Here is a 22,772-nt window from a genome sequence, read left to right as displayed (position 1 = left end):
AGCCCTTGGAAGTAGAGAACAGAAACTGCATTGCACTTTAATACCATATGTAAAAGTCATACCCTCAAAAATTACTATATAATCACCATACCTACCTATGCAAACAGGACATTCACTTTTTGACATACATAACTATTTCCATGTAAAATATTAATTTAACAAATTCTTACCTTCTCAAAGGGATCACCAATTACAGAGTAAACTAAAACCCCTACTGAAAGATTTCCCATTAGTGAAGTACAAATGCTTTCTGGTATCATCTTCTTTCTTCCAGGGAAGGGAAAAAGTACAACTTGTGCACTGCAAATATTGCACGGATCCAGGAGAAGACGGTGGGATGGTACAGCCTGTCTAGTCTGGATAACAGAACTGTGTTGTTCATTCTTAAAAGGTCACTATTCCCATAAAATTCATATGTACAGAATACAATACATTTTTATGCATCATATCCAAATGAAAACTTTAATTCCCAGGCTAAGAGGTCTGGATTTACATCTGGACTGATGTAGGTTCAATACATAGTAACTTAGGTTCTATCCTAAAGTCCTCTGTGTTGCAGGGTGGCACCCTTAACTCATGGTAGTTCTGTTCCAATATTGTCAGTATTTCAAATAAAACCTAATATATGAGAAACCAGTGTTCACCATGTGCCCAGGAGAAATCCAGCAAAAGGGAGAATGACACAGAACTCAACTTCCAGGTGGTAATGGAGACAACACAGTAGAATGTTGAACTGACACCAAAAGAAATTTCCCAGCCATTCAACAACCAGAATGTTTTCAAATTCAGCTTAGTCTTACCCCAAAAGACACTTAACAAAAAAACTCCAAACCTGTCACAGCATACATCACAGCTGAGATGGCCACAATACACAGAGTGTCACCATAGAGCATCAGAAGGCTTCAGCCCACACAGAGTAACACCACACCACTTCAGAAGGCTGCAGGCATCTGCTCTTCTTGTTCTTCAGCCCAGCCTCTTATCCCCTCACACTGATGCACTGCACCTGTGTGCCCTCTGTTCCCTTTGGTGGTTGGGCAGTGCCCCGGGCACTCCTTCCCTTCAATGCTGCTCACCTGTCCTGCACAGCTGTAGCCCATTGGGAATGAGGCTCAGCCACAGCCCCACCCCAATTACCACAAACTATGTGCCTACACAAATCAATTTGACAAAAGTGAAATCTTGAAAGTTGCAATCTTGCACAAGCACACTTTTCACTGATGAGTTTTATTACCTTTTACTGAAAACTCTTTGCTAGCTCTGCTTTGCCATGGCAGGTTCACAGCTAAATGTACAAGTAAACTCTGAGGAAGCCTTTGTCAGGTCTTCATCAGCTGTGTGGCTTCCTTCAGTTCAGAAGGGAAGAGGCTGTGTTCTGCAGCCAAAATGCAAGTTGTTTCTCAAGACTTCATGTGCATACAAACCATATCTTAAACATATACATTTCACATGTATTTCAAGTCCGAATGCTCCAAGAAAAACAGAAAAGACTATTCCAAAACCAGCTTAGAATATGAGATTTAAGAAACTTATAAGAAACTCTAAAAAAGATAAACTTAATTCATTAACGTGTCATCAAATTCAATAATGTTGTGAAGGCGAAAAGCTGTGGAATAAAGAATCTTACCAACACTACAAATCATATCTTAAAGGAAATCACTTCAGACTGATCCATCTACTACACTTAGCTGTGAGAAGACACCACAGTGGTAAACTGTTTTAAAGTGGATTCTCTAGAGGGCTGCTGGGTTGGGTTTGTGCTTGGATGCTTTCTGCAGTGAGTGTTACAACCCTCCAGATTTTACGAACTTGAAATGTTCTCGTCACACCAGCAGAGCTGCCGTGGGAATTCAGGAGAAATTTCCCTGTTTACAGTTGGTAACTGAATTGCTGAGACACTTAATCCTTGAAAGGAAGTAACTAATGAAACCAACAAACTCCAGCAAACTCCTGCATAAACAAACACAACAGAAGCAAAAACCACAGCAGGAGTTTGACAGAAATGTTGCTGCAGTAGTTCAATGAGCTTGGCTTAAGGAAAGCTTCTTCTAGGAAACAGATATTTAAGGCTACCATAAAACTTTTTTTTTCTGTTAAAAATTCTGTAGAGAGGGGGAAAAAAAGTGAGGAACATGAACCATTGCTCTGCCTTGTCTTCATTTCCAAACTTCTACTCTTCATCATTAAGTTGATCAGACAGCAGTTTGGAGAGTAAGAGGATGGAACTATACCAAAATCTGGTCTTTTCAAGAGGAATAGTATATAAACAGTGCATCGATTTGTACCTTGTCTATCATGTCCGGTCTGTTCGTAGCTGCCAGGATTGTCACGTCCTTCAGCTGTTCTATCCCATCCATTTCTGTCAGCAACTGAGCCAAGACACGGTCTGCTACATTGCCAGCACCTGAAGAGCTGATTTACAGAAAAAATAAAAAGTCAAAGCATTATCTTTGCCTTCCTAGAAATAGGAGAAAGGAAAAGATACAGTATTTATTTTTGCCTTCACCCTCTGAAATGCCATCAGTGATAAGAAGTGAGCAAAACCAAATCAGAGAGTTTGAGTTCCATAGGTTTTCTTGGTATTCAGCAAAGCAACCAAGATTTGGGTTGGTTTTTTTTTTTTACTTATTGCCCTGCTATGAAGGTTGTAAAGAACTTAGCACAATGTGGGTATCTGGAATAAATATTTTTAAGAAAACTGAATTCAAGCCACTTCTTTACTAGTCAAAGAAACCTTTATTTTTAGCATCATCCAAGTGAGAGCTTACACCACCCTATGCAGTATAAAAAATGAGGCAGTTATGTGTTTTGCAGAGTTGCTCTATGTTTTTATATTCTCTCCATCATGTGAGAATAAATTGAGTGTTGACCAACTGCCTCATAATTGCATTGTCAGTCCTTTAACTCTGTTTTCCAGATACCAGGGAAAAAACCCAACGCTAAAAAACCTGAAAACTCCAGTTTTAAAATCACCAATATGTGAAAAACCTAAGCAGACATCCATAAAGTATTCCCTCTGCTGAGAAGAGGCAGGGAAACTGAAGGAGGCTAGGGACAGCAGCTGGAGATTGTACCAAAAATGTGAGTTTTATCCTCCTTTGCCAGAAACTGGGAATCCTTCTCTTGGCACACACCAAAACCTCACTGTTTTCCACAGAACCTTCCCCTGTGGATGGCAGGCACACACCTCCATCATCTTTCACCAATGGGACTGCTCTTCCAGGGCTATTCCCTCTTCTGCTGCACAGGGGAAGGTTTTACTTCTCTACCCTTAAATAGGCTCTTTTCAATACAATTTAAAAAAAAATTAATCTCTCAAGTTCTTCTGGATCCCTATAAACTAAGAAGCAAAAAGAAGTCTGATACTTAAAACAAGACCAGGATCAAGATAATTTTTTAATGTCAAATTTTTTGAAAGTCCTTTACCAAAAGTTCTATTTAAGGCTTATACAGATAAACATGTACCTACACACACAGAAGTGCCATACAATCATCCTGATGTTTTCATTTTCCAAGAAATAAAAATAGTAAATATACTAAAATGTAAGTGCTTCAATTATTTCCAGACAGAGAGTGCACAAATACAGTTGTACAGTTATTACACACATATATTGCTGCAGCACTGCCACCACAGTGATGTCCCAGAGCCAAAGCAACAGTAATGGCTCCATCACTGTTGTACAGCTTCAAATAAATCCCCTAACTTTCCCATCCTACAACCAGTTCTGCAATTTTCCAGAGCACAACAGTGAACTTATCACACCCAGTCTGGAAAACATCTTAAAGGAGCTATAATAAATGTTGGCTAAAAGAGTAAAACATTTAGGTTGCTAAGAAATATTAGAGAAGGGACTTGGGTTACCTGGTTGTCAGATTCTGGAGTTTCTGCAGCCACACTGGAAATTCCCCAGCCATATTTGAGTATTTCTAATGTACCCATGGGTCAGAGTCCCACTGACTTATAGAGGGGCTGAGTGTGATAAAACACTTCAGGTGTTGGACATGGATAGCAAATGCTTTTGGAAAGACACACAGCTTAAAGGAAATTAAAATCAACTTTGTAACATTAGCTAGTCTCAGTAGGGATCCAGGCCTCCCATCTTGCACGAGTTTCAATTTTACTCCACTTTATACCCAATGGACTGAGCAAAAGAAAATGCTGAGCAAAAGTGAAAATAATTGTAAAACTGGGACAAAAATGTTATTTGAGATGATCTGAAGCTAGAAGACTTTGGAGGAGATGCTAAACTTTTCTTTGTTTCCTTAAAAAAAAAGAAAGAAAAATTTAGTTTTAGAGAGAGGTGGCTAGAACGGATATTACATCTTTCCCCAATATAAACATTTCCCTTACAAGCTTCTAACTAAAAAAAAAAAACCAAAAAAAAACCACCAAAACCCACAACACATTAAAGAAGTGTTTATTCTAAGGAAAATCCCCACAGGGAAATGCACTTTGCAAAGACTTCCATGCAATTAGGGCATCATCAGAAAACTGCAGTTAGGCAATCACTCATGGCATAACACAGCTCTAACAATAGCAGGGCTTCTAGGACATTATTAGGGGATTTATTATTATCACTTAAAAGTGAATTAAATAATTTTAAGGTCCATGCATGCAAAAAATATCAATAACAAAATCAGTATGAAGTGAAGAAGTGCCCAGTTCCTATGACACCACGGATTTCTGATGTCAAGAGTTCACTAAGCTATCCCACCATTTTAGCACGGCCTACAATAAATTAGCTTTTGGCTGAACAGAACACCCTATAAAAATCCCAGGCAGGCACAGGGAGAGATCTCTTCCCCAGCTGCTGGGAGCTGCCTCAGAGCCACGGTGAGCTCCGAGAGCTCCGGTGCTGTCCAGGGGTGACAGGCAAGGATGCGATTTTCCATTTTCCCATGCTTTCCCAGCAGGCTTCCAAATGAACACAGGCAACGTTCATTAAGGCTGCCCGGAGTTTGGACGCAAACAGCAGCCAGAGAAACAAACCATGATTAACCCTCCAGTCCCACGGAGGCACTGCCAAAACCAACCTCCAGCCAAGGGGCTGCCTTGGCCCCCCTCCCCTGCCTCCAGCTGACCTCCACATGTTGATGTCATCCTCACAACTGCCTGGAAATGGTCCTCCAAAGGCACGTCCTGGTACAAACTCATTTCCTGTCAACACCCTGCCTGCAAATCCAGGCAGCCAGAACTAAGCCCCTCAATAATCCACGCAGGGCCATGTGTGTGCATGGCTCTGTGCACCAGGAGCTGTGCCCCAACCAGAAATACCTCTGAAATAAAAAATGTGTGAGCAAAGAGGAGCCTGCCTGAGAGTTGCTGGTGCTGCCCTAATGAAATACATTAGGCTATGTGTTGTTTTAATTTTTTGCCAACTGCACTTTATTTACAATCCTCAATGAAGTTTTTAAAAGTAGAGAAGGTCATCACAGCAGTTAGAGACAGAAATCCTCCTCTATGTGGTATTCCAGCTAATCCTGCAAGTGTCCCACCAGTCTCAGACACAGCATGTGCACTCCTGCACAGGCACTCAGCTTGACCACCAGAGAAGACTCCTGAAGCCTGTCAGGTAAGATTATCCGCACTGAATATGAAAGACAAACCTGTTCTTGGTATTTTACTTTGGCTAAAGGCATTCCCAATACACATTTTGGCAGAATAAACCATGTATTCTACAGTTTACAAAGACTCACAATTAATCTGAATTAATTCTGCCTTTGACTGATGGACCTGATGGACCAGGAGCACCAGCTTCAAAATCAATACAGCAGGAGAGGGCTCTCCACAGCTTTTATTTCCATCTCCTCTGGCTATATCCAATGACCATTCAAGCCAGCTGGATTCATGTATCAGTGGGCACTGAAATTTCCCCCTGTACACCTTAAACTACTCTCATACTTCTTCCAGGGGATATAAAAGCAACCACAGCCTGATCCTATCACTGCACCATGGAGTACATACAGTTCACTAGCTTATATAGACCTTCAAGCCAAGAAGATTTTGTTTCCAGACATAACCAGATGTATGAAATCACATTTAAATGTTACCCTTCCTGCTATAGGCATTTTTTTGACAGCAACTTCTTGTTTTGTACATTTTTACTTATTTAATTTCCTTTCCTCCCCCCCACCCTTTTTCTAACAGATTTTTTAATATTTGAAAACTAAAAGCAGTCTGAGAATGCAGTCACTGCGGTTTCACCCCAAGATGAAATTTGGTAAGCATCACCACTGTGAACTAAAGCAAACATACATTTGCATCATCTGACCATCTAGAGCACTTCTGAAAAAATATTCATTTCACTGGCTTCCCAACACCAGCTGTCATTTTCACCGAAAAATGCATTTAAGTCTCTCCACCACCACTTAAATCTCACAAAGGAGAACCAGTGACTCTCCATCCCGCCATTGACTTCAATGGCACTGAAGCTTGTCAAAACACCTTGGCTTCAGAATCAGGACCTTAATTTAATTACCCTGCTAAACTGTAGATGTGGAAATGCAGGAAATCTTGACACAGTAACATTTTGAGAGCTGTTAACATCACAGCAACTGTGAGGGTACAAAAGCAGGAGGAAGTCTGGGAGGACCCCACTCCTGCACAGCTGACCCTACCTGAGGCAGAGCTGTGAGGTCAGAGACTGGCGTCAGGAGAAGTATTCAGGATAAATTACTGCAGATGGATTAATCCCCACATAGCTGAAATCTATAATGCAGGTTTTGTGAAAAGAGAGTCCAGCCCACCTTCTCTTCCAAAGCATCCCATCAGGCAAGATTTACACATGGATAAAACCTGGCTTTATTATTTTTCTCCCTCAAACAAAAGAATCGCAATCACAATCAAAATTTATAGGTTTTCAAAATACTTGTGGATGTGGTATCATCTCAAATAACCCTTTCACTGAAACCTCTGGAAATAATTTCCTATCAAAACAAATGTAAAACTCATTGACATGACAAAACGCTCGGGATCAAGAAAATGTGAACAGGTTGAAATAGACCCTGCTGGCAGGACTCTCCACCTCTCTGTGAACCACAGAGGTAAAAGGTTCCTGAAATACAGAAACGGTTCCTGAAATACAGAAGCGCCCTGCCAGCAGACTCCCACTCGCACAGGCTGAAGGATTTTTATTGAGTCTGACATTTGTGTGGGGGCTGCTCAGGGGGAAGCCGTCAGCAAGGAGCACCTGCCAAGGCCGGCTTTTCCATCCGGCTGCCGCCGTCCTAATTAACTGTCACACACTTCTGCTGCTCTCCCTCACCAACTCGGCTGAAACACGCCTCTGGCAGGTTAAGGTTTTCCTCAGTACTTGAAAAATAAAAAATTCTCTGCTCCAATAGCATTACCAGAAAGACAATAACTGCAGGATGGTCCCTGATATCAAATTTTGTGCAACAATTCCATCACTGGGGCATTTTGTCCATGAGAATGGACACTGGCATGCCAGTCAGGAAAAGCAGGCTTGTCCAATATTAAAACACTGGGCCAAACTTATTTCTGTGAATGGTACAACTTCAACAATCATTATTAAGACCACTACAGATACTACAGGCTTGGATGTTGTTAAAAAGCTTAAGAACAAAATGCAGCATGAAAATCTTAAATATTGTCACTCAAGGCTTCACTCTTCATTGAAAAAAAAAAAAAAACAAACTCTAAAACACACAAGTACACAAGCCCCTTCAGTCCTCAGACAAGAAAAACTCCCTATGGGAGGGAATTTTCCTGCCTGTGTGATCAGGAAAACCCTGCAAGAAGATGATCCTAAACCTTTCCCTCCATCAGCACCTTACAATTAGATGCTGTTGGATCCTGAATGCACCAACTGTATCAACTACTACCCACCATATTGTTTCATATCTTCTCTGTCTTCTCAAGTACAAAATTCAACTACCACAGATACCCAGAGGAAACCTAAGCAAAGTCTGGGAAATTCAGTCTGGATAGAATATTTATCTTCACTGTCACCACCATGCCAAAATGATGTTATGCCAACTGTCAATTCAGCAATTAAATGCAGTTCATGTAATTTGGTTTGCAGGGGATTAGAAGAGCACAGAAAAATAAAAGAATTCCAAGTACTCCTTGAGTGGTCTCCAGCTTGCAAGTAAGCTTTCCTAAAAAGATGATGAGCTTTGTGAAAACAGGAAACAGTGCTCAGCTGTCAGCAGGTGACTTTGAAACAAATGGCCTGCAGGCAGCTGCAGACACATCCTAATTATCCTTCACGGTTGTGTAAGCAGCCTCTTCCACTCACCTAGATTTCTCATTATTGCAGCTTCCAAAAGTTAATGAAGTAGGCCCAGAAAAATAAAACACAGCGAAAGGAGAGAAAAGGAGGAAAGGAGCCAGCTTGAGACAGGTTTGGAATCAACAGGCTTTCTTCCAGAGGGCTTTCCCCAAGCACATCTCCAAATGCTTGAGTGCCTAGGTGGTGATCCATCACCCATTTCCATCTGCTTGCAGCTAATTCCAGATGCACATCCATGGAAGACTGGCATTAGCCCACACCTGCAGCTCGCCTTAGCACTGCCTGGCTGACAGGAAGGATGCTAACATCATGAGTTCTCCCATTCTGCTAACACTGATGTTGCCTTAAAAAAAACCAATGAAACAAAATGAAAAAACAACCCCAAACCAAGCACACACCTGATGCACAGTAAATTTCCCACTTCCTTTCATTCTGTTTTTCTCAGCATTTCTCCTCTGTGCATTCCTGGAAGTTAATCAAGTTTAAATCTGTAATCAATCACGTCTACCAGGCAAGCAAGCACAGTTTAGGCTGTAAGTATTTGAGAACTAGAAGTAACTAACTAGAATGGATTTAATTTCATTACAACAATATTTATGTATAATAGGTTCACTGTTCATAAATTTTAGTTACAATAATGTTCCTTCTGCCTATCATTAAAATGATGACTTCAAGAAAACGGTTTATGGATCCAGTCCTGCTTTCACTGATGTTAATGAAAGTCTCTATTGACTTCAAATACCCAAATTATAATGTAGGCTGGGAAGCTACAAATTATCGGGGTTTGTAAACAAAAAGGAAGAAACACAGATTCAAAATCACATTATGATAAACAATTCCTGATAGCCAAAAGCACTAACAAGATTACTTTAAAAGTAAAGGGACTGCAGACATTTGCTGTATACACACATGAACTATGAGTAATTTGTTAGAACCACTCTTCCAAAACCAATTACAAGCTTTACTGTAAAATAAAATTGTTTCAAAACTTTCTTCTTTCATCAGTCCTTGCTAGGCCTAAAATAAAAAGCTGGCACTAGGCATGCAGCTTTTTTCCCCAGACAATATTTGTTTGGATACCAAATTCCAAAACTTTAAAGAATTCATACAGCAGTCACGAAAGTTTTGAATGCCTCAATTCTCCATCATGTGCAAACATGGCTCAGATGTTGCAGGGAATCAGCTGATGTCCCCCGGTTCTGGGACATCAGTGCCAACAGAGGCCAGAAACACAAAGTTCTTTGAGCTGGACAAGAATTGTGTCCCTCATAACAACCACGGCAGGGGGAAACTCCATATCTTCCAGGTATAATTTGTTCATGTTCTTCTGTCTTTGCATGAGAAACATCAGGGGGACAATACTTCCTCCAGCTTCAGTACTGCTAATTCACCCTGTGCAAGGTAGATTTCTGCCAAGAACTTCTCCCTTTTGCTGCATCCCCACAGAATTCAGCCCGTGGGTTTCATTACTGGATGCAACACACTGAGCTCCTTCAATGACATACGCTGCCCATTGCATCAGGGAATCTGCACAGGCACTAAAATACACTGACAAGTTCAAGGGTAGAGGATAAATAAATATGAGCTAAAACATCCCAGAAAGATATCTTGGTTTAAAAAGAGAAGCTTAATCACTATCCCTGTTTAAGGCAGAGGTGGTACATTACAGAAGAGAAGCTGCTGTTCCTCACAGGTTCTTCTAAAAGCCCAAGAGCCTCAGAACTTGAGAATTTTAATACCTAAAGTGAAAACAGTGTGTCTTTCAGTGGTTGTGACTATTTTAAATTTTAGCTTAAGAATCTATCTATCTATCCTTCCCCCACCATACAGGATAACATATTTTCCCTAAATCATGCTGTGGTTTCAGGGGATTGGTACCAAAGTCCCTTCACTTTGTCACTCCTATCCTCTAAAAAGGTTAGCAATATTCATCTACCAACTTTTGGTCTCCACATGTCAAATGCAAGGAACTGATTTTGTCCCTTGTCTGCCTTTTTTTCCTTCCCCTTGGAAAATAGCATTTATCAGTGCCTTTCACAGCAGTCTGCAGCATTTCCCATCCTACATTATAGAGACTTGCAGTTAAAGGGGGAATGCTTTGCTTCTGGAAAACAAGAAAAGGATGTCTCTTGCTGAAAAATCCTAAAAATCCTACTTATATAAACAATGTCCCATTTCCAAAGCACGGAGATTTCTGAAGTTCAGCAAACAGACTGTCTGCACTGCATTTACACAGACCCAAGTTCATTCATCACTTTCAAGTCTAATTACCAAGCCATTTCCCTCTTGGCAACCCCTAATGGCCAGAAGAATTAGGTTTTACATGGTCAGGATACTGAGGGTAACAAATACCCATAACTCTCAGCAGCTGTGTAATTTGTAAAGTCTCCCAAGCTTTGTGTAGGCACAGGATTACTTCAAGGCAAACTTTCCTGTATCTGGACCAGTCCTGCTTCAGTGCAATCTGTCCTACAAAAAGTCATAACAGCATCTTTCAAAAGTATGGGAAAAGCAGAGAAAAAGTCATAATCTGCTTGTGCAAGCAGATGCTAATTAGAACCACAAAGCAGAGGAAAAGGCTCCGTGCATCTCATGGTTTACCTCTCCTGGTGCATGACTGAAGAAGTTTTTTCTTTCTCTATCATTTCTCCTCTTCAAACCTCAATGTGACACCTCTAACTTTCTACCATCTTTTCTGCTGCAGGTTTATAATTTTTTCTTTAGAAACAGTCATGTTGAATGCCTCCCTTTTTCTCTACAGTCAGGCCACTGAGCCACTAGTTTTTCATTTTCAGTTCTCTCTAAACTTACTCAAACATCTCAACATAAATCAGAAAGAGATGGGAAAATCCTCCATGAGCATTAGAAGCTGAGAGTAACAGAACAAAATGCAGAAGTGAACACAGGTCAAAGTATCTTTACATCTTCACTACCACACTGGAAACTCAAGACCATTCAGAATCACCCTCTCAACTTCTTGCATCAAGGATAATCAGATTTTTATCTCAAGCAATTGCTCCTTACATTGAACTATTTTTCTTCAGAGTTGCAGGATAATATTTTCATAAACTGTCTTTAAAACTGGTATGTATCCAGCCCACATTCTTAATTCCTTGATCAATATGTATTAGTGTGTACTCCACTACATGCAAACTAGGGAGGGTGTGGGCAGACAATGAAAAAATCCAGGAGCTTTGTTCATATCAATAAACCATATGGAACTTCTAAGCAGGCTGGATAAGAAATAATCTTTCCCAAACAAAACATTTTGACAATGAACAATGAAAAACAATTACTATAATTTTTGCTGACTTCAAATTATTGTTAGCTCTAACTAATAAACACACACAAATAGACATTGTAAAACAAAACTGCTACACGAGACAGTTACATTAGGTAGCATGTTAGATGTATTACAATTATGGAATGAATTATGGCTTGGGAATGTGTCATAAATAAAACACTGTGGCATAACTGAGTGCAGCCACAGTGTTTGCACAATGGCTTGTGCAGTGACAGAATCCACTACCTGATGCAAAGGAGTTATCATGAATGTCCCAAACAAGAAAATTCCTTAGCTTTCTTTGTCTACCTGTACACTCATTTAATTACAAAATCTATCAGTTCATATGCCCCTGCTGCTGAGAAGGGATTGCTTAGTGATCTCTACAGAAGGCTGGGAGTAAAACAACCACAAGTTTTAGTCAAATCTAAATAATGGGTTAATGAATACTTGGCAGGGTGCTTTGAAGAACAAAAGCATTAAGTGATTTACTCAAGGTTATTTCACCTCTACATTTCTGATCAGAATTATACATAAAATTACTCCCACAGCTTAACAGTTGCAGATTCTCTGGATTTCTGGACATACCCTGGTAGGATTAGGAGAGGTTGCCTACCCAGGAGATATGGAATGTAGCACATTCTGCACAAAGCCCACAGCATCCTATCAAGGATTTAAACTCTCACAAAGCTGTATCACAGAGTGCTCTTCACTGCCAAGGCAAAGAAAACTAATTCAGCCAACAGAGGGAATGGGGAGACAACATAAACAGGTGTTTCCTTGAAAACTTCAGCACAGTCAGTAATAGTACAGGAAATGGATCTCCAGAGGCCACAAATCGTTAGCATCTCTAGTGCATTTGCAAATTCCTACTGTGCAAAGTCAGCCTGTTAAAAAGGGCCATTTCTAATAAGTGCCTTGTCTGGTTTCCTACACCATTTAATTTCAGATGAATTTTATGAGAACTCTGCTACATATTTTACCTCCCATCTGGTTCACATTTGACAATGAAATATTTGTGCATCCCGCCCTGTTCTTTTTAAAGCTCCAAAACCAGATGTCTCCAGCACAACACCACTGCAGCAGGTCACACCACATTCTTCAGCAAGCTGTGCCAGGCCCACTACCCCCCACAGACAGTCCCAGGTAAGGTAAAATCAGGTTGTTTGTTGTTTACTCCCTAAAAAAGCAAACAAACAAACAAACTCACCACCTCCAGGGCACTGTGTGAAAAAACTGTTTAAAATGTATTATGGCCTAACCTTCCAAGAGGTTTGGAGGTTTGATCTTGATGAAGTGCTGGTTCTGGAAGCTAAACACATTAACAATTGCAGCAGGGGATGATATTTTTTCCCCTCCACTGGCTTGATTCAAGCAAACAATTTTGCAATTTCTCTGTCGCTTCAGTGCATAGCACTTCTAGGAAGCTCACAAATTTCACAGCTGCACACGTTGCACATGAAAAGGACTCTGAGGAAAACACCTTCAATCAGATTTTGCCTTTTCAACAGTAAGAATGTTCATTTCTCAGCAGCTTCACAGGGCAGCTCTATGCTACATGATGCCACCTCCTGTGACACAAATAATTTATTTTGTCAAAAATAACATCAAAATGACACCTGTTATCCTTTCCTGTTATCCTTCTTGCAATACAAAAGAACCTGTAGGGATGTTAAGGGAGCTTTTCTCTCAGAAAAACATTGAAGTTTTGTTGTGCCTTCAAACAGGACAAATACTTTCTAATGAACCTATTTGGCAGCTTTTCATGCATAATAAAACAGGATAAAAGTATTTATTGCAACAGCAATAGCAGTTACATTTATAATGAGGTATCCCCCAAGAAAGTCCACTTACAGAGCCTGTCAAATCTTAAATGCTGTAGGGGCAACTAAAAACTGCAATAATTCTGATTCAGACATGAGCTAAACATCTCTTGGAACCATCACAAAGCAGGATATTAAAAAAATACTATTAGCTGTTTGCACAATAATCCCTTCTTCATGTCACACATTAAAGGACACAAATGTTCCCAAATCTTTTAATGAAGTTTTACCCAGTCTGGCAAAACATTTAAACATAGGTGTAAATTTAGTTTTATGAGCATTCTCCTTGGAAATTTGTGTTATGTAGCTTATGATCCTACTGTTTGCTTGATGAAGACACCAAATTAGGCCAGGGCAACAACCCTGGGAAAAGAAAGGAGTTAAGTTACTGGAAATAAAAGGTAAAACCACAGAAAAGAGCCAAAGAGCATGAGAACCAGTAGATTCATTCCTGCTAATGAGATGAGGCAGGAGGAACTCCATCAGCTTACCTGTTTATGCCAAGTTAAATAGGCTTGAGTAAAAGTCACACATTACCCTTCTGTATAAAGAATAAAGATATTTAATAAAATAATTTTAGAAAGGTAAATAAATCTGTGACTGTACAGTGTAAGAATCATTTATCAGGAAATAATGTCTTGTTTTTTGTAGCAGGATTACTTACTTTCCCCTTTCAACTGCCAAGGCATCTATTTCATCAAAGAAGAGAATTGAAGGAGACACTGCTCTGGCTTTCCTGAAGATCTACAAAAAAACAACAATGATATACCCAGTTTTAAGGGAAGGAAGCATTTGCAGTACACTATCACCCCCTGCACACCTCAAGAGTGACAAAGTTTCACATAACAGACATCAGTCTGTCTTGTCTTGGGTTGCTTCTATCTTAAAACAGATTTTTTTAAAAAGAGTAGTAAAAGCTGCCACAGGATCCCAAATTCAACATGTATCAATGCAAGAGAAAGCTAAATATGCCTGCTGCTTCATTTTCTTCTTTCCTTTTTTAAGCTTACACCAGAAGGAGTTTTTCAGAAAGTTTAATAGTAACCTCATTAGCAGAGAAGAATTTGGAAGCCAAGGAAGCTTTGCATCTAATGTTATCCACAGCCTGCCCTTTCTCACCTCTCTCACTGCTCGTTCAGACTCACCAACGTATTTGTTCATCAACTCAGGCCCCTGAAAAAATAGAAAATTCAAAAACATGATACATTTGTATACAAAATGACTGAGACAGTCTGCCAGTGCTACACTGGTCACACTCTGTTACAAAAAAAACTGAGATTTTGTCATTTTTAAGTCTTATGGGTGCATTTTTACATAGCTTGGTAGAGATAGAGGGTTTCTCCATTTATTTTAGTACCTATGCATGTTGGTTAGTCCTCTCATCCTGATACTTTGCCAGTACCTTAATGAGAAATGGAATTAACCACAAAAACAAGTGCTGTGAGGGTCTTAAAAGTGCTCAACAACAGCACACCAAGGGGCTGCAAAGGAACCAGAAGGACAAATCACAGCACAGCATTTACTTGCACTCTCAACCTGCATCCTGCCCAACCAAGCACCACAGCAGTGACTTAAACCAATGTTTAACAGCACTTCTTTGAACCTGACACTCTGCAGGTGAAGCAAGGAGCTCCACAGCAGCACATCTATCCCTAGCAAGGGAGCTGTTCAGTGTCTGAGCTCATGCACATTCCTGCTGCTCTGCTGAGGCTGCCAAGCAGGATTATGAGTGCCAGCTGCTGTGGTGCCTGTTTATCCTCACAGCCCTGTCCACCAGGAACAGACTGGAGACCACAGGGTCAGCATTCCAGTCTTGAACAAGTACTTACAATTCTAAAAAGTAAAACAATGGCAGATTATCAGAGTATTTTCTGTTCTGCTGTATCCTGTAGGATAGGCTGCTTAAATAATGCTTCCTAATGGGCCTCAGCTTCTCCTGGGATTGGTAATGACTCAATGACTTCAGCCTGGTTTGCATCAGCATTGACCTGCAGCCACAAACAAGGATCATTATCTGCTGCCCTGAACGAAAAGAGCCAGTGGCTCCAATCTATTTTCCAGGCAACAACAGGTGTCCTTGTAATTCCCCCAGAAGAAACAACATCCTTCACAGTCAGAAAGCTGAACCACCTCCTCCCAGCTGTGGGTACCTCCAGGTAACACTCAGCCCAGAGCACAGGGCAGCTTTAACAGCAGGTATGTCACAATTAGGAATGTGTGGCAGACACACATTTATGCACTGGCAATGACAGAGCCTCTGTTACAAGCCCTCTTTGAATGGGACCATCTGGACTTTGTTCCCAGGTTGGTGGAACACAGATTCATCACTCTAAAAATGCAGCATACTGGTTTTGCAGGCTCCCCTCTCCATGCTCATTTTCATTCCTACAGTAACAGTTAATGCACTGACTTTACCTTGACACTGGAAAACACCTGTGCTCATGTAGGGGTAAAAAAATAGTATCTGAAAAGCAAAGCACATTATCTGATATCAGCAAAGCATCCAGGCATAGACACCATTTTTATTTCTTTCCTTTCAAAGAGTTGTCCTTTATCCAAAGGACCAGATGAGTGCAGCAGCCAGACCTAGAGCACCACACAGGCCAAAGCCACACTGTAAGAGTTGATAGGGCCAGCACTGTGTGCCTTGCCTGTGGAAAGGTAAATTATACAATTGGCATTGTTTTCTTTCTTAAAGCAACTGCTGTAGCAGCTAAAGTGGCACCTGGAGGCCTCCAGTGACTGCAAACTTGGAGTCTGGTGGGTACCTGTGTGGAAACAGAATTATTCACACACAAAACCAAGGAACACAGGAAAGACAGAAGGGAAAAACAAGGTGAGAGAGAGAAGCACAAAGAACAAGGTGAGAGAGAGAAGGACAAAGCCTTTTGCTGCTACTGACATCACCCACGAGGAGTGTGGAGCAGTCAGTGAGGGCCAGACTGCAGCTCAGAGACAGCCCAGCTGCTCGGGGCCCTGCCCTTCATCCCATTCAGGGCAGATGAGAAATCCGATAGCACAGCCCTGACAAATCCTTAAGGAATGAGGGCAGAGTCCTCTCTTTCCATCCAGCTCTCTGTCACAATGAGAAAGCACTGCAGACTCTACCCACAATTATAGATTTCTCTCACAAACTTTTCCTTGGAGCCTGTGGAGCTTCCCTTTCATGCCCTTATTCCCATAAGTAATCTTCATTCACATCAGTATTCCCATGGAAACCAACATCACACACATTCGTGCCAACGGTGTGCTCCTCTCCTGTGACCCAACATCAAACAGCCTGACATTTTCTTTTGTCTCAGCAAAAAAACTACCCTATTTGAGCTTTAAGGTACAATATAATTTCAGATGCTTGTAGTTTTATTTTTAATTAAGCATTATAATATGATGAAGGCAACATCAAAGCAATAAATACCATTTTAAATGTTTCAAAGAGAATTATTTTGAATGTAACTTTTTTGCTGTAAGCTTCGACATGAAGTTTTTCTCCATTTTTCTCTTCATTAAGCAGCAACTCCAGGTGAAAGACCACTACATGCTAATGAGCTGTGCCTCTTTATGGAGAATTTTCATGAAAATTAGTTTGAAAGTCTCCTAGTTCACCCTTCATGAGGGATACCAGAACTCCATTTGAGTGTCACATTTTTTACTGCGAGCAGCTCACAATCCTTATTGTCCACAGTAAGAAAAGAAAAGGCTCCAAAGTAAGACAAAGCACACACAGAAGAGGAGGAATTGCTGTACAATTCAATCATGCAAACACTGAAAACCACAACATAAAACCTAGAAATGTTCAAAGCAGCTGGGGATAGCAAATGAACTGGGTGAGCTCTGCTCCCACCTGAGCTGAGCCTTGGCCTTACCCTGTCTGCACCTGTGCTGTCCTTTAGCTCAGATTGATGGCAGCTCTTATTTGAAAAACAAATCTGCAGGACAGGCAGTCTGCAGGCCACCACAAAGTCACCTGCTGGCAGCTGATACAGCTTCTCATTTTCACAAAGCTCACCTTTAGCAGACTTTGGAGGCCACTAAAGAAATACCAGGAGGGGTTTTTTTATTTTATTTTTCAGTGCTTTTCTAAATGCTTTAAAAGTCAACTGACAAGAGCTTGACTTAGCTGACATTTGTTGAAAGATCATTTCTGGCCAAGGGGTGAGCATATGGATTCTTTTTAAAAGCTTTTTATAGCTGTTGATAGACTGACCAAGAGGTGCTAGTAAAAAATGGGCCAGTTTAATGCTGCACAGCTCTGTTCTCATCTGCAACAAGTCATCTTCCATACAAGCAGACATGAAGAAATAAAACCTGTTTCTTGTGGACATTTGCACAGGGACTCCAAAACCAGCAAAAGATTTGGAGCAGAAAATTGGCAGAAGTAGCTGTAGCTTAGCCATGCATATAAGCATTTGTGAGCTGGAGTCCAGACTGACAGTAAAAAATCTGCCAATTCAGGCCCACTGGATACTGCTGAGGTTTCTTTATTCAGCCTCAAGGTAGAGAGAGTTTCCAGGCACGCTCTGCCTAAAGATTATTCCATCCTCACTTACAAGATATATCCCTGTGCATCATGAAACCTTCTACTTGCTTATGGTCTGGATTGGATGAATTTTAATTTATTTTTTATTTTAATAAAAAACCAAAATTTCTTGCAATTAAAATATTATCAGAATTAACTCTCAAAGATTAACTGCACAGAAGATAAAACCCTTGTATACATGCAGCAACATGAGATAAGCTTGTGCACACATGGTTTTGACAGAAGTTCTCAAAGCATTTTTAAACTGCAAGAGGGACATCTGCTATCCCTGAAGTTAAAGAGTATCAGTCATTTTTCTAAGCAGGTCTTAAGACCACTTGCAGATTTTTTCCACCACTTGGGTAGGAAAGTTAGTCAGTGATTTCTCTTACATGTTTTCTTTTTCACTCTTCTGACAATCAGGCAAGTAATGCACTTAGGCTTTCTGAGTCACATGGGCACAGCTCCAGTTGTCTCCAGCACACAGCTCAGTCTAGACTCTTCAGAAATACCCTGATAACCTCACATACAGGTTCTGGGCTCTTAGACACATTAAACTGTGCTAGCCACAGAGTACAATTCCTATGTCCTAAAGATCCAACTAGAAAGTTTATATCACATCCAATAGATTACTGCTCTTAATTATTACTACAAGATAAGGCACAATTCCTTCTTTGGCATATTCAAAGCAGAAATGATCAGACATTAAAGTATCAGTCATAATTAATATCTAATTTCAAATGATGTCTCTAGAAACTGAGCTCTGTATTGTGAATCTCAGAAAAGAACAAAAAAAAAAAGGACAGAGGTGCCAAAATTCTTTTTCAACCATTCACACTGTGTTCCTAGGGCAGTGTTCAGTGCCCACAGTCACACACTGGCATCTGAATTAGACATTCACATTAACTGATTTGGGCAGACAGATGTTCACCTCTCAGGTGCCACGTGCTAATTTCCCTTAAGACTGCAGGAGAAGCTTAGACATCCAGCTCAGAGGAGCAAAGTTTGATCCCACCCCAGCAATATATCCCTCATAGAATTAAAACCAGTATATTTTTTAATTCTTTCCAGTTTGGACACTGAAGGTGAGATAGAGTCATGGAACCACAGAATGGCCTGGGTTGGAAGAGTCCTTAAAGATCATTTAGTTCCAACCTCCCTGCCATAGGCAGAGACACCTTGCACCAGACCACATTGCTCAGAGCCTCATCCAGGGATGGGCAATCCACATCCATTACCCAGGGATGGGTAAGCCACAATTTCTTTGGGCAACCTGTGTCACTGCTTCACCACCCTCACAGTAAAGAATTTTTCCTAATCTATCTAATCTAAATCTGCTCTAAAATCATTGTCCCTTAACCTGCTCTTAGAATCATGCTCTTGGAAAAAGTCTCTCTCCATCTTTCTTGTAGGCTCTGTTTAGGTTCTGGAAGGCCACAATTAGGCCACTCCTAAGTCTTCTCCAGATTGAACAATCTCAATTCTCTCAGCCTTAGGCTCTACTCTAACAACACTGAAGAGACCCAGAAATTAGTTATTGAGTCCTTTGGCACTGTAATCTCCATGGCAAAATGCTATTCCATCCGTCCCACAGTCCAGCCAAAGCAGCACATGACTCAGGGTGGCTGCAGGGAAGCAAGTTAACAAGATAAACACTGAAACTTCCTTTATTTTAACAGTAAGGCTCTTTCTAAGGCAGAGGCTGTACATGTGTGATCTGGTGACAGGTTACACTGTATAGAAAAATATTTGCTCAGAAAACGCATTCTATTTGCTTGTTAAGAATAAAGTCTGCTTCTCCTCTTTCAGGGCTGCTTCAAGATTTCATCTGCATCACTCCCAGCTTCTCAGCACACGGAAACCCCAGGCTGAGCACCATGCACCATTTCAATCACTTCCTTTCCCTCTGCCCTGCATTCCAGAGGACATTAAAAACTTGTTGACACCTGTCTGGGGTTTGAAAAACTTCGATTTCAGCAGGTGCTTGTGGGTTCCAAAGTATGTAAGGGAAACTGGCAAAATCCTGTTATCCCCAATCCCTACAGTGAAGTTGCTATAAGCATCATGGTAAGACTGCAAAGGCAACTATAATATCCAGTTTTCTTTATTGCCTTGCCTCAGAGTCCACTTGTTTGCCATTTGTCTTGACCAGCAAACTCCAGTGACAATCTTCTGAGGCTTCTTTACATAAAACAGAAGCCAGGATTTGCACTGCAGAATGAGCTGACTGGAAACATTGAATTACACACACTGCATGCACCAGTGCCTTTGGAGTGCCTGTGACACCATCAGTGCAGGATCCACTCAGGATCAAAAATCACACAGCAAAACCACACAAAATGAGCCACCCCTGCTGCAAAACCTATTTGCTGAGACTTCACACCTCCAGCAACACTCCATTCCTCCACTGGTAACTTGAAGAGAGAGAAAGAAACAAAGTCCTAATAAGAAATACATTTGCAAGGTAATTGAGAAGGGACAAAAAGAGGGGGATTACATTTAACCATTTTCTGCCTCCATCTTCACTTTTGGTAAGCTTATGGTAAGAATGGATGAATGATTTTTAGTAGAGTACAATATGCAGAAAGCTTCAGGATTAAAAGAGCTCATCAAAGTATCTCAACTTGTTATCCCTTGTAAAAAATGTTCAATTTTTCAAACAGAGGTATTTTTACCATCTGCTAATTAACTAACAAGTTGTCGTAAATGTGTTACTGTGGATCCTTTTAGAAATTTTATCAAATGTTTGCCAAAATTTCTCATAAAGCCACAATGCCTCTGCATTTTTCATCTTAAATGCCTTGCTTTTAAACTACTTACAGTCACCAAGCTTTCTTATTTCAGACTTCTGCTCACTGAAATCCCCATCAAAAGGCTAAGCTATCTCCCCAAAACTCAGTGACAATTCTTCACAAAGCAAAGCAGTCGACCTTTCCAAGCCTCATTAATCTGTGGGAGCTGCCACAGCCAAGAGCTGAAGGGAAAAGCAGAGGAAACTTGAATTGGAAAATATTTTGACATAATTGACCCAGATGACAAACTAAGCTTAAGCACATGTCAAGCACGGGGAGTGGTACAAAAGCATCAGCTGGGTGATACAGGAAGCTCAACCAAGCCAAGGTGAAGTCAGAGCCCTGGGAACTCTGTATATTTTTGTAATTACTGCTCATTTTAAAAAGAAAAGATTCCTTCAGCCCAAGCTCTTAAGTAACAGCAAATAAAAGGTCAGGAATATTTTCTCTTTTTTTTTAAATCACACTGTAGCTGGATCTCCTAACGAATGTTTCAAATTAAAGTTTAAGAACAGTATAGTTCACATCATCTGTACCAGTGGTTTTGCTCAGTGCTGACAACCTTAAACACTCCTTACTGTCACAGGTGGGTTTGGTTTTCTTTGTGTTGTGCGGTGGGGATTTTTAAAGTATTGCTTCATCCTGTTTACAAAAATTACTGTGCCTCGCTTAGCTGAACTGCAAGGCATTTAACTTTTAAAAATTTAAGCTGGTTTTTGTCACTACCCCTAAGTGAGGCTTGGCCTTACCTTTGATTTTAAACAGACACATTTTAAAAAACACTAAGCAGCAAGAGGAAAAATGATGTTTCTGAAACCTGTACAAGCATATAGAAGTTACATAATTTTTCTTGCTATATATCTTATAAACTCAGGTAATCTGCTTGTTGGACAGAAAACAGAACTCCAAGTCCCCATGGATCAGATAATCTCATAGAGTTTATCTGGATGGGTATCCTGATGGTACCTCCCAGCCTGACATCTTAAGAGCAGACTCCAGTGTTCATTCTGAAATAGGTTAAAACCAAAAACAGCTCAATGGTTTTTTTATTTGGTAGTAAAGTTAATGACCTAAATAGCACAATAATAGGAGGGGGAAAAAAATCCACACAGACTGTCTGCAAATTGCTTCCCAGAAAAGCCACAGAAAATATGTAAGGAAAAGTAATACTCATTTGATTCTTAGCACAACACAATGACACAGAATTTCCTAAAAATAAAATAAAATAAAAAATTTAAAACCCAAGAGGGCAGTTGTAACACGTCTAAATAAACTAAGATGCAAGACAAATGCAGAGATAATTATCTATGCCGTACAGCAAGCCAGGCGAGTTTCTTCCAAAAATATAATATCACCACAAAAATCCTAGTGCTCTCACAAAAATACAGCTCAAAAAAACCAGCCAGCCAAAACTGACCCTAAGTGCAGGAACTGTCAAAACAGTCCACAGAAATACCTACGACATAAATAGTCAAACGAGGGAATACAGTGACAAAGGGTTTCATTTCCTTCATGTTCAGTTTCAGAAAGCTAGATGACATCTAAAGCAAAAATGTCAGAGAGACAGGTTGTAAATAACAGCAAGGTGTCATCAGCCTGGCAGAAGCTGAAAGTTATGTCCCCATCATATTTGTATGGATAGGTCCAATACCTGAATATAAGGGGTTTTTCTTACTAGCACAAAAAATGCATAAAACACATTTCAGAAGAAAATTCCAAACTTTGGTACAAGCACAAGAGGATTGTGAAAGACAAAAGGGCAGAGAAGGCTGACTGAAACAAGCAGTCAGTCAGATCAAAAGCTGTTGATAAGTCAAGACTGATGTTCAATCCTGCAGAATGAAAAAATTATCCTAATCCATTCCTTCACGCAGTCTTACACTTGCTTGTATCCATGAGTGCAAAACATTGAAAAATCTCCAAGCAGCTGAGAACAATTCAGTTGCCTTTTCTGTAACAGAGGTTTGGAGGGGGGAATAATCCAGATGACCACTAAAACCCTGAAAAGCCTCAATGCTACAAGAGATTTAGAAAAAGAGGTTGGCAGGAAGGAGCAGGAAGAGCCATCCCCTGGAAAGTAGCTGACAACCTCCCCCCCAGTAA

The 22,772-nt window shown here is 40.5% G+C and overlaps 1 protein-coding gene across 1 annotated transcript in view; it reads right to left on the bottom strand.

The window, feature by feature from the left end:
* SPATA5 (spermatogenesis associated 5) overlaps positions 1-22,772 on the bottom strand; it is a 160,557-nt gene that overhangs the window by 110,360 nt on the left and 27,425 nt on the right. Inside the window, exons 11-13 of the mRNA XM_031061994.1 lie at positions 14,481-14,534; positions 14,026-14,105; positions 2,286-2,412 (exon numbers count right to left, since the gene is read on the bottom strand). Coding sequence (XP_030917854.1) covers positions 2,286-2,412; positions 14,026-14,105; positions 14,481-14,534 — 261 coding nt within the window. The remainder of the gene's footprint in view (positions 1-2,285; positions 2,413-14,025; positions 14,106-14,480; positions 14,535-22,772) is intronic.

The sequence above is a fragment of the Geospiza fortis genome, unplaced genomic scaffold (genome assembly GCF_000277835.1).
Source record: "Geospiza fortis unplaced genomic scaffold, GeoFor_1.0 scaffold636, whole genome shotgun sequence".
NCBI classification, from domain to species: Eukaryota; Metazoa; Chordata; class Aves; order Passeriformes; family Thraupidae; genus Geospiza; species Geospiza fortis.
The sequence above is the reverse complement of the archived record's forward strand: the minus strand, read 5'-3'. Positions and strand labels throughout refer to the sequence as shown.